The sequence below is a fragment of the Aphelocoma coerulescens genome, chromosome 17 (genome assembly GCF_041296385.1).
Source record: "Aphelocoma coerulescens isolate FSJ_1873_10779 chromosome 17, UR_Acoe_1.0, whole genome shotgun sequence".
Classification (NCBI taxonomy): Eukaryota; Metazoa; Chordata; class Aves; order Passeriformes; family Corvidae; genus Aphelocoma; species Aphelocoma coerulescens.
In genome coordinates, this window is record NC_091030.1 from 2355845 (window position 1) to 2367414 (window position 11570).

The 11570-nt window shown below is 55.5% G+C and overlaps 1 protein-coding gene across 2 annotated transcripts in view; it reads right to left on the reverse strand.

Annotated features, from left to right (window-relative positions):
- WHRN (whirlin) overlaps nucleotides 1–11267 on the reverse strand; it is a 46347-nt gene extending 35080 nt beyond the window's left edge. For both annotated transcript variants that reach the window (XM_069031757.1, XM_069031756.1), the window contains exon 1: nucleotides 10639–11267. In XM_069031757.1, the coding sequence (XP_068887858.1) occupies nucleotides 10639–11238 (600 nt within the window). In that variant the 5' untranslated portion in view covers nucleotides 11239–11267. The remainder of the gene's footprint in view (nucleotides 1–10638) is intronic.
- Nucleotides 11268–11570: the final 303 nt, after the last annotated feature.

Below are 11570 nucleotides of genomic sequence, written 5' to 3' on the forward strand. Positions count from 1 at the left end.
CACTTCCCCTCTCTTTCGGGTTTTTTTTCCCCTCAGGTTTTACCAAGGCCAGAGCTCACCCCTGGGGTGTCCCTGTCTGCAGGGAGGGCTCAGAGCAGGGCCCAGGCTCTGCTCTGTGGGGCCCAGCAATGGGACAAGAGGAATGGGCAGGAACTGATCCCAGGAAGTTGCATCTGGACATGAGGAAGAACTTCTTCCCTGGGCAGTGACCGAGCTCTGGGACAGGAGCCCAAAGAAGGTTTCACCACTGTGTCCTCCCCCTTGGAAGCCTTAATCCTGCTGGTCCCTGTGCCCAGCTGCTGCTCTGTCTGCTTCACTGTCCCCATTCCCAGGAAGGTGCCACCGTGCCACCAGGCTGGCACCAGCCCTCCAACATTGATTTTGCTGCCAGCCCTGCTTATGAAGCCACCACAGCAAGAGAGAGGGCCAGAACCTGCCCACACAGACAACACAGATCATCCCAGCTCCCTGGGAACAAAAGGAGAAGCTTTTCAGCAGAGTTCTTATCACAGAATCCCAGGATCATTGAGGTTGGAAAAGACCTCCAAGGCCATCAAGTCCAAGCTCTGACTGATCACCACTTTGTCCCCAGCCCAGAGCAGAGTACCACATTCAGGCCTTCCTTGGACACCTCCAGGGACGGGGAGTCCAAACCTCCCCAGGCAGCCCCTTCCAAGGCCTGACCTCCCTTTCCATGAAGAAATTCCTGCTGGTGTCCACCCTGAGCCTCCCCTGGCCCAGCCTGAGGCCGTTCCCTCTCTCCTGTCCCTGTTCCCTGGGAGCAGAGCCCGACCCCCCCGGCTGCCCCCTCCTGTCAGGGACTTGTGCAGAGCCACAAGGTCCCCCCTGAGCCTCCTTTGCTCCAGCCTGAGCCCCTTTCCCAGCTCCCTCAGCCTCTCCTGGGGCTCCAGCCCCTTCCCCAGCTCTGTTCCCTTCCCTGGACACGCTCCAGCCCCTCAATGTCCTTCTTGAGGAGACCAGAACTGGACACAGGATTTGAGGTGGCCCCAGCAGTGCCCAGCACAGGGGGACACTGACAAAGGACAGGCTCTGGGTGGGAATTCTGCACATGAGAATTTTTTCCTCCCACACTTTGTCCTGTGTGCAGTGACTGTAGAGATACCCCAGAAACCCTGAGCAGAACTCATCCTGCGAGTTTTCTGGGATATCAGGTTATCTGATGGGCACACTGAACCTTACCCAGCCACCACGAAATAACAAATTTCACCTCCTTAATGCTGTGTGCAGAATCAGACAGCGCAGGCTGCATCTCCATCTCCTTTCTCAAGCCATTCCAGGGATTTGTTGTTCAGTGCTGCTGGGTTTTGCTCCAGCCTCAGATAAGATTTGGCTGTGCCCCATCTCTGATGTGTTTGAGGACCGAGGGGTGGAAGGTTTAGGGCTGGCACCACAGTGTGCAAGCTCACCTGCCAGCAGCCCAGCTCAAAGAAATCATTGATGTGAATTAGTGCCAAAACCTTTAGCAGGGAAACAGTCACCAAGTGCCCAGAAATGTCATCAGAAGCAGCAAGTGCCAGAGAGAGGGGCAGATTGATTCCATGAGGCCACTGATCCCCTAACAACACTCCATTTAATTATCTGTCGAGCCCTCTGAGAGGGAAGGAGATCGTTTAAACTGATGAAAAAAGGCAACACACATCTCATGTGCCACAATTATCTTTAAAAAAAAACCCCATAAAACCCAAACAGCTCCCAGTGCATCATATCCTTTCCTAGGATCCAGCCTTGCAACCACCACCCTTCTGAAACCCTGCCAGTCTCACATCACTGAGGGCCTTCCTCTCCCATCTTCCCCCTCATATTCCCCACTTCCCAGGGGCCCTGAGAGGCTGTGTAACAGCAGCTCCAAAAATCCCCCCGGGAGGAGCACAGATGTTAGAAATCAATGGCAATTCATCACCGGGATCCTTGGGGCAGCCTGCCCAAACCTGCCTCTCGCAGGGACGCAGCCCCCTCCCTTCACCTTCCCTACTCCTGAAAGGAACAATCGGCTCCTGAAAGGAACAATCGGCTCCCGTTGAGGCCAGAGTGCGGAGATCCCAGCTGGATACCAGGAGCATTAACGAGGACCCATCCTCCCCCTTGCCACAGCCTCAAGCTGCTTTTTCTCCCGGCAGGAACAGCCCTGCTGGAGCTGGTTTGGCTCAGGGATAATGGGCACTGGGATAATGGGCATGGGATAATGGGCATGGGATAATGGGCATCGCTCTGCTGGCCAGCTCCAAAGGTCAGTGCGGGGGTCATCCATCAGCAAAGCATCAGGAATTTGGCACCACGTCCCAAAAAAAGTTAGGCACAGGCTTGGAATAAAGCAGCAAAGGGAAAGAAATGCTGAGATACCACAGGAGGGAGGCAGAGGGAGCTTTTCCAGCACATTCCGGCACCGTGCAGGCAGCGATCGGCAGGAGTTTGTCCAGCCACTGTTTCCTGCTCCATCCCAGGGTGCTCCTGCTGGACCCCTCGAGGGGCTCAGGTGGGTTTAGGCTTGTGGGATCAGATGGACTGAGCAAAACAACCCTACTGCCCGTGGGAATGGAGCAGCTCCCTGTGGCTGCTGGGGAGGGAGGGGGCTGCAGGGCAGGACCACGGGAGCTTTTACAGGGAGAGGGATTGAGCCACGTCAGCTAAAAGGCTCCTCTGCAGAGACAGGACAGCAGGCACGGGCACTTCCTGCCCCCAGAACGTCTGCTCCACGGATCAGCTGCAGGCAGGATGGATAAAAGGCCACGGCAGCTCCCACTGCACACCTGGCTAAGGCCAAATTTGCCAGGTGAAGCAGGCAGAGACTGTCCCCTGCCCCAGTCTGCAGATGTAAATAAGATATTTTGGATCAAGTGTTGCCCAGAGAAGCTGTGGCTGCCCCTGGGTCCCTGGAAGTGTCCAAGGCCAGGCTGGATGGAGCTCGGAGCAGCCTGGGATAGTGGGAGCTGTCCCTGCCCATGGCACTGGATGAACTTCAACCCAAACCAGTGTGGGATTCCATGAATTTAAGTCTATCCCATGCCCGTGCTGCCTGACAAAGCGCAGGGAGCTGGAGCTGAGCAGAGGAAAGGGGAGCCTGGAATACTCTGACGTGGTCAAACAGCTCATCCCTGAGCGGGAACGAGAACTGGAACGAGGAAAAGGGAAAAGGTGACACAGAGGAGGTGGGGAGAGCAGGACATGGAAGGATGCTGAGGGTGATGCCTTAGGTTTTAACTTTTATATTTTTCAAATCCTGCACTGCCTGGTGTGTCACTCTGAAGCTTCTTGGAGCCTGTTCACTTCTGCTCTCTGTGCTGGGCAGACATAACAAAGCCTCTCCAGGCCTGCTCTCCAAGGACACCCAGACCATCCCAGGCCCAAAAATATAAACCAAAAGCCTCTGAGAGGGGGACAAGCTGAGGGGAAAACTGAAGCTTTAACTGGAGAATTAACCCTGCTATGCCAATGAACCAAACCTATAAGAGTGAAGAACTCGTGACCTGGGGTCCATCTTGGGGTCCATTTTAAGAATAGCTTCAGGCTCCCCAGGGGTACCTTTGAAGGCCTTTCCAATAAATACCTCTTTTATTCCCTTACTCCTGTCTAGTCTCTGTTTCTGGGAGGTCTCTTAAGGCATCAAGGGAAGCACAGACGGAGGGATGGCAGCGGGTGCCAGGGTGACACAGGGGGATGCAGGGGTGACACAGCCTCCCTGCAGGAAGACAAATGCAGGAGGCCCAGTCCAACCTCTCCCCCTCTCCCAAGGCAAAGGACAGCAGTTGGGCTTTCAAGCAGCGGCACTTATGCAAATCAATGCAAATCGATGTATAATTATGGTGATTGCACACATTTAGCCCCACGGCAGCGGGAAGCCCATGTCCCTTTCACCGGGAAAGGTCAAGTGAAACCTTAGCTCCAGCACCTTGTCCCCAGGCCCTCCAAGGGCTGGCACACCTCCCCATCCCCACTCTGCAACCTCCCGCCCCTCCGGGCCAGTCCCTGCCCGGTGCAGCCCTCAGGCAAAACCAGGACAATTCTAAAAAGAGCAGAAAACGCCACATAATTGTGGAAACAAAACCAAACCAAAGCTGTTTGGGTGCTTTCAGTGCAGGGGGAAGGCATGAGGGAAATGTAGATTAAAGCTCCCTCCTGCTTCCTGGGGTCTTCTCTTTCTGCTCCACACCAAGCACTGCTGCAAGGAGTGAAGTGAAGCACCACTAAGGGCACGCTGTCTAAACAGGGTTCATTCCTTGGTGGAAAAACTTCGGAAGGATCAATGGGGGGAAGTGAGGAAGACTCTGGGTTAAGCACCAGGGACACCCAGGCAGAGCCTGCACAGAGCAGAGCCCCCTCCAGCCTTCCCTGCCAGCACCTCCCACCCTGAGGGGCTCCGAGGCAATTCCTGAGCCCAGCAAGAAGCAGCTGGCAGGAGCAGAGCTCCTCCAGGGCTCGGCTTCACCTGGATTTACCAAGGACTTGGTGCTCGTGACAGGGAGAACTCACGGAGCATCCAGTCAAAAGAACCCAGAGCAAATCAAGTGCTTTGTCACTTTAACTGAGGGCATTTAGAGCTGAATAATTCTCCCTGGCGTTGAGGAAAGTGTCAATAAATACCCATCCTCTTCCCCAAAGACAGGGGAACTGGGTAAAGGATATTTTAATTCACCACTTCTGACACTTTCGTTTTCTTCCAATGGCCACCAGAAGGAAATAAGCATTTATTCAGGTTATCTTATCAATTTCTCAGCTGAGGCAAAACTGTTTCTTTACAAGGAGCCCACTAAATACCATTGATGCTGCAAGAACTCCAGGATGCCCTGACAATGCTCACCCTGATGAACAAGCCAGTCCTGCTGCCAAGTCCCATCATCCTTGCATTATGAGGAGAGGAGAGATTAAGGCCCTCGTTCCAATCTTTTGCATCAGTATAAAGTCATTTGATTTCATTAGGGCCGATTGTGATTTGCTGGGGAAATGAAGGGAAACAGATGAGTAACGAACTTGCCCACTGAGGGAAATCAGTGGCAGAGCAGCAAATACAACTCCTAACCCAGGTGGAGCAGCCAAACCCCCCTTCCCACAGCCCCTGGCTGGGTGTGCAGGTTCACCCCACCCCAGGTCGCACGAGGAATTCATGTGGAAGCTCAGAGGAGCTCACAGCGCCAGGGCAGCAGCACCTGGGCCCCGTGGGCAGCTCCAGTGCCCAAAGCTGCTCCACCACAGCTCCAGATCTGCCTCTGGAACCAGGAGCATCCCTTGCCCCATCCACGCTCTGCCACTGCCATCAGCCCTCCCCCTTTAAGGAGCTTTAAAAATCATTTTAAACGTGGATACCTCCAAGTTCAAGAGTGACCATTTTCCCTCCCCCTTTTTCCTAGAGGGAGATCCCGGTGCCTTTACACTTTCCACCCTCTCCCTCCAAACCCAGCTGACCACAGGAACCGAAATGGAATCCGTTTGCAGGACAGAAGGGCCCAGCAGGAGCCCCTGGCATCGCACAGCACCTGCCTTTTAAGCTGGGAGTGCTTTTTTTGAGCACGGTTTTGGGATTTTTGTTTCTAAGCAGATCCAGAGATGAAGGAAGAGATTACCACTCTAACTGTTGGGGTGGATGCGAGCCACATCCTCCTTTTCCACGCTCCAGCTCCCCGAGCTCCCTTGGGAAGGGGAGAAGTTTCAAGCCTCTTTCTTTAGTGCCTTCTAAAAATACAGAGCTGGCGATAAGCACGCAGCAGTTAAAGGAACACGGCTGATATCCTCACAGAATCAGGGATCAATGGATTCCCTTCACTCCTCAGCCATCCCAGCTGTGGCTCGGGGTGATCAGCCACAGCTCCAAGCACTTGGAAGGGTCAAAACCCAACCCAACCAAGCTGCATTTGCTCCTCTGAGCCGTGCCCACAGTGCTGTGGTGATTAAATAATCAGTGTCAGGTCATGATAATCAATTAATTAGGCATCACAAGAAACAATGAAATGAAATTTTCTTTACTGTAAGCTGTCTGGAAAGAAAAATGGCTCTAAATCTGTTTCTGAAGCTCAGGGCTGCACATCTCTGCTGTCATTTCTCAGAGGTCTTTCAGCAATCCCACACCTGGGGCTCTTTCTGCCCCTTATGAAATATTAAGGTCCCTGAAGAGATCTCCTTGTTTGCCAGCATGAAAACCCACAGTAGTAGGACATAAAAGGAATTTTAGTGTCCTTTTAATTATTTTTAAATGCCCACTTGACACTTCCATCAGAGCAGATGGAAAGGCTGGAGGGAGTGAAAAACCCTGCTGGACCAGAGAGACGGTGGTGGCTGGGGATGGGATCCCCCTTTATCCCGGGGCGGGCTGTGATGTGATCCCCCCCCAATGCAATCCTTTTCCACCACAGGTCAGGGAGGCGATGGGATCCCTTTGGATGTGATCCCCCTCCCTCCCTCCCCAGGCAGGGCTGTCCCAGGGACACACAGGGCATCACGGCAGTGCCATATTCTGGACGCCTCTGCCTTGCCAACCACAGCTCTGCCTCATCCCAAGCTCTCCCCAAACCCCTCCAGCGCCTCTCCACAGCTGGAAAACCCAAAACAGGGCACTGGAACACTTGAACTACCCCAGTTCCTTCAAAATAAACTCAATTCCAGCCCAGTAACTTTGGCAAAGCCACCACACATTTACACCAACACCGAAGAATCAAACTCCCCAAGCCCAGCACAGACTAATTAGTGGAGTTCTCGTGGTTTTGGCCAAGCTGATCCAGATTTGCCCAGCTGTCAGCAGGAACAGCACGGCCAATGGTGGAACCAGTGCAGCTCTTTGAGCCTGGTGTAGCTCATTAAGCCAAATCCTAAATCAGGAATTTTTCCACTTTTCACTTTCTCTCATCCCCCTCCTCCCTAAATGTCCTTTTATTCAAAGGACACAAAAACCTACAGCAAAGCAAGAAAAGTAAGGGTGGGGAAGAAAGGAGTGTCAATTTAATGCCAACAACAGAATACTGGGGAAACACCTCCCTGGATAACATTTTGATGGTCTAAAGCCACAAACACGTCGATTTTAAATCCTCTTGGATAAAATATGACAGCTTATCAATACAAACTCTCAGCACCACTGCTAAAATATAGCAGTATACGCTAAAATACAGCAGTATATACGCTATAAATAGTAAAAGAAATATATATATAGTGTACAGACACAATATAATGTCCTAAATAGCAAGGCTGATAAAAGCCGAGCGAGCTCTAAAAATATGGCAGACAACACAAACTTCTCCACTCACCCCATAATTCAAATGCTGGTGATCTTTTGCTAAAGTGCACTCCTGAATGCTGCAATGATGGAGCTGTAATTGTAATGGAGTCATTTAATTTGGATTTGGATGAAACAGCTGAGGGCGGAGCAGACAAGGCATCAAACTCCCGTGCTCGCAGAAAGGTTAAGAAGCTGGGCATTAAGGGAATTGATTTGGAGTGCTGAGGTAATCTTGTGGGTGAAGTCAGAGTGCCACTTTTTATCTAATTTTCACTGAAACCTCTGCAAGCACCGCTGTGCTGGTCAGAGGCCACCAGCGAGTTTTGAGCTGGGACATCACGCAGGTTGCTCTGCCCAGCGTTGTGGCAGGTCTCATCTGCTGCCACCGTTTCACTTTGGGGGCATCGCTGAGCGATGCCTGAAAATTCCAGGAGTGAACAGAAATTGCTGCTACCCCACAGCCAGCACCTCTCTCCTCCTCGAGAGGAGGGATAAAAGCAGCTGGGCTGCTCCAGCACGGAAAGGCAACAGAGCTACCACGACTCGTAAAAGGAACGCAGTGGCTGCTGTGGGAACGCTCATCCAAGGCTGCACAAACAAATCCAGACCTTGCATTTACTCCCTGCTCTGTCTGAGCAGCTGCCTCGCTGCCACAGCCGGGCACCTCGGGCACCCCGGCAGGCACCGAGTGGATCTGTGCCTCAGGAAGTTTGTCACGCTCAGCCCAGGCTGCACGACGTGCCCGGGAGCTTTCCCGAGCCTGGCACTGCAAGAAGGAGCTCTGACAACTCCTGTCAGTGCAGCACGTTGTGCCTGTGATGGAGAGCAGGGCTGCCCTGGCCAGACAGCTCCGTGCTGCAGGACAGCCAGGAGGGAAGCGCAGCAGCAGCCGGAGCATCGCTGCACGCGCAGGGACAGGAGCTGAGCTTTGATCAGACACGCTCTGGCTGAGGGAGCTCGCACAGCCCCTCCTCTGAAGCAGCAGGCAGTGTCTGAGAGATCAGCTACACAGCCAGGGGCTTGTGTTAACGGAGTCTCTCTCCTCAGCTTTCTCTCTATTTGATCCCGAATACAGTATACGCACGAATTCCAGGACCAAACCCAGCTCTGGTTTATCACAGTACCACGGAATATTCCGAGTTGGAAGGGATCACAAGGATCATCGAGTCCAACTCTGAAGTGAACAGCCCACAAAGGGGTCAAATCCCCAGTCCTGGGGTTATGAGCACCATGCTCTGACCAGCTGAGCTGAAGTTTCCCTGCCCACTGACCCACTGCAGGGCACACCAAGAGCCACCGGTGAGGAGGGCAGGACACAGCGAGGTTTGCTCTGCCTGAGGACACCAGACCACAGCCAGAGGCCTTTGTAGGGTGGTCAGTGTGCCCAGCCTGAGCCCCAGATCTCCCAGGTTTCCAGGGGAAGCAGAGAGCACAGGACCAAGCCACCCATCACCACTTCTTGTCCCCGCAGCTCTGACACTCTGAACGACACCCCAAACATTGGGCTGAGGTATTTGCACCTTAAACCTTCAAATGCTGCCCTCGAGCATCGCTGAACGTGATCTCTTTTTTTCCCCCCTCCCAAAAGCAGCACCTGAGGGCAAATTAACACTTACTGCATTTTAGAATCTCCAAAGGATTTATTAGAGCTGTACTGTAAATCACTCTGCCACTCTTCCCAAGCAAAATGTTTCCACCACCACGACGTGGGTCATAAAAACCCTTCCCAGATGTGAAAAGAACCCAGGAGCTCAAGAAGGTGCCAGCACAGGGTGAGTGATGAATTTGTTGTTGAAAGAAGTTCAGCTCACAAGGAGACAATTTCTAAGCTGCTTTTTCCTATCAGGCTCATATTAACAAAATATAGCTCTTGGCAAGCCACATCCTCCAGGAATTATTTCTGTGCAGGAAGCACTTAGTTTCACTCAAAATTAATAATGTCTAAAAGGCATCAATTACATTTTATTAGAGAACAAACAGAAAGTGATGTGAATTACCCAGCAGAGTGGGATGAATTAGAGATGAAGTCATGGAGCAGAGCACTCCTGACACCTGGTTCCTCTCCATCCCAATGCCATAACCAAAATATGGGGGTGTTTGCAATCTCCAAGGCACAAAATTGCAGACTAACAACTGAAAGCTTGCCCTGCTGTTGTCCTGTCATTAGGAACAAGAAAAAATAATTCCTACAAACCTTTCCTTTGGTCTCAGGATTACCAGGGACTCATTTCCAGCCTGGAAGCCGTGCCCTGGCCCAGGGCACTGATTTAAAGCTGGGACAGGGAACACGCACAGGTCGGAAGAAGTGTTCAAAGCTGCGACAGATTAATGCGCTGTTGGAGGAAAGCTCCACATGGAACAGGCTCCCAACAGAACCACTTTAGCTTATTACGGAAAAATTAAAGCACAAACAGCTGGAGAACAGCCTTGTCACGCCAGATCCCAGCTCTCCATACGCTGCCTACAAATTGCTCCTCTAGAAGTCGATTCTCCAGCTCGATGGGTTTGTGCCTCGGGAACGCTCCGAGCGCAGCCCACCAGCCCCCAGATCAGCTCTGGGAATGGTTTGGGACGTTCAAACCTGGATTTGCCTCAGAACCCCGCGTTTCAGCTGAAAATCCCACAGTTTATGGAGTTCTCCCCCCCACATTAAAGCTTTTATCGATAGCCCCCATGCTGGTACGGACCACAACAGGTCTCCGGGCAATGTGGAGCCGTGCTGGGAGAGCGGGAGCCCTTCAGTTGTGTAACCGTTCTCCTTCTCCCCCTGGAACATTCAAGGGGAGATCGGGGATCTGCTCCTGCCCCGGGCACGATGCAGCCCTGGGAGGGGGCTGCTCTGCTTCTCCGTGCCTCAGTCTCCCCATCTTTACGAGGAGATCGGCTGGAGTACACCCCTTAAAACGCGGCTCACGCAGATGTCCAGGTTCCACGAGCTCCCCAGGCTGCAAGCGAGCCACGAGCAGCATCGCTGCGTTTCAGAGGCGCGACAAAAGCGCAGCACGAGCCTGCCGTGCCCAGAGCCACCCCGGCAGCTCGGTCCCTGCCCGGCCACCAGCGGCACCGCTATTGCCACCGCAAACTTTGCGGCCGGGCTCCGCGCACGGCTGGTCCCGCCCGATGTCGCCGGCGCGGTGCAAACCCGGAGCTGCTCCGCTCCGCCGAGGGCTGCGGGGTCCCAGCACCGCGTCCCGGAGAGCGGCCCCGGGCGGCTCCGGTCCCACCGGCTGGCGGGGATGGAGCCGGGGAGGGATGCGGCTGGACGGGGCGCACGGGGACAAGAGCCACGGAGGGAAGGAAGCAGCGGGGGGACACGGGCAGGCACCGGAGAGGCAGAGCGGGACGGGGCGCGCAGCAGAGCCCGGGATAAGGCGGGATGGAGGAAACACCTACCGGAGCCCGGTGCGGAGCAGCCTTACCTTGACCGCCTCGGCGTGGGTCACCCTGTCCAGGGACTTGCCGTTGACCCCCAGGATCTGATCGCCGACGCGCAGCCCCTCCCGCTCGGCCAGGGAGCCCGGTTCCACCAGCGACACGTAGATGCCCACGCCGTGCTCGGCGCCGCCGCGGATGCTGAAGCCCAGACCCTCGTGGGCTTTGCTCCGGCGCAGCGTCACTTGCCGCAGCTCGCCCGGGACCACCGGCGGCGGGGCAGGGGGCGGCGGGGGGCGGCCGGGCGGCGGCAGGTAGGGCCCCTCGGCCGTGTACTGGTCGAAGAGGAGCTGGTCGGAGCGCGGCAGGACGAGGCGCAGCAGCGGCAGCAGCTGCCGGCGGCGGGGCCCGTCGAGGAGGGCGCGCAGGGAGCGCACCAGGTCGCAGACGTTGCGGCGGCCGTGGTAGGCGTTGAGGCAGAGGATGAAGCGCTCCCGCTCCGCCTCGCTCAGCAGCGCCGTGAGCGCCTGGTGCAGCCGCCGCACGTTCGCCGAGAGCGGCCGCGGCGCCGGCCCCGCCGCCGAGCCCAGCGAGCCCGACGAGGAGGAGGAGGAGTGCACGGACACGCCGTCCAGCTCCGCGCTCATCGCGGCGGCACCAGAGCCGCACCGGGGGATGGAGGGGATGGAGCGGCCGGAGCGCGCCGCGCAGGAGCGGAGCCAGGCGGGGCAGGAGCGCAGCCCCCCGGGCAGCACCGGTGCCGGCCGGCCCCGCCGCTCCACCTGTCCGTGCGCTCGCCGGCGGCTCCCCAGGAAGTGACGCGGCCGCTGTTGCCGGGAGACGGGTTATACAGAGCGGCCCCGGCGGCGGGACCGGACCCCCCCGCCCCGCCCCAGCGCCCGCCCCCGCGGGACCCGCAATTAGCGCGCCCGCTCATCAGCGCTCATCGCCGGGCCGAGCCCTGCCCTGCCCTGCCCTG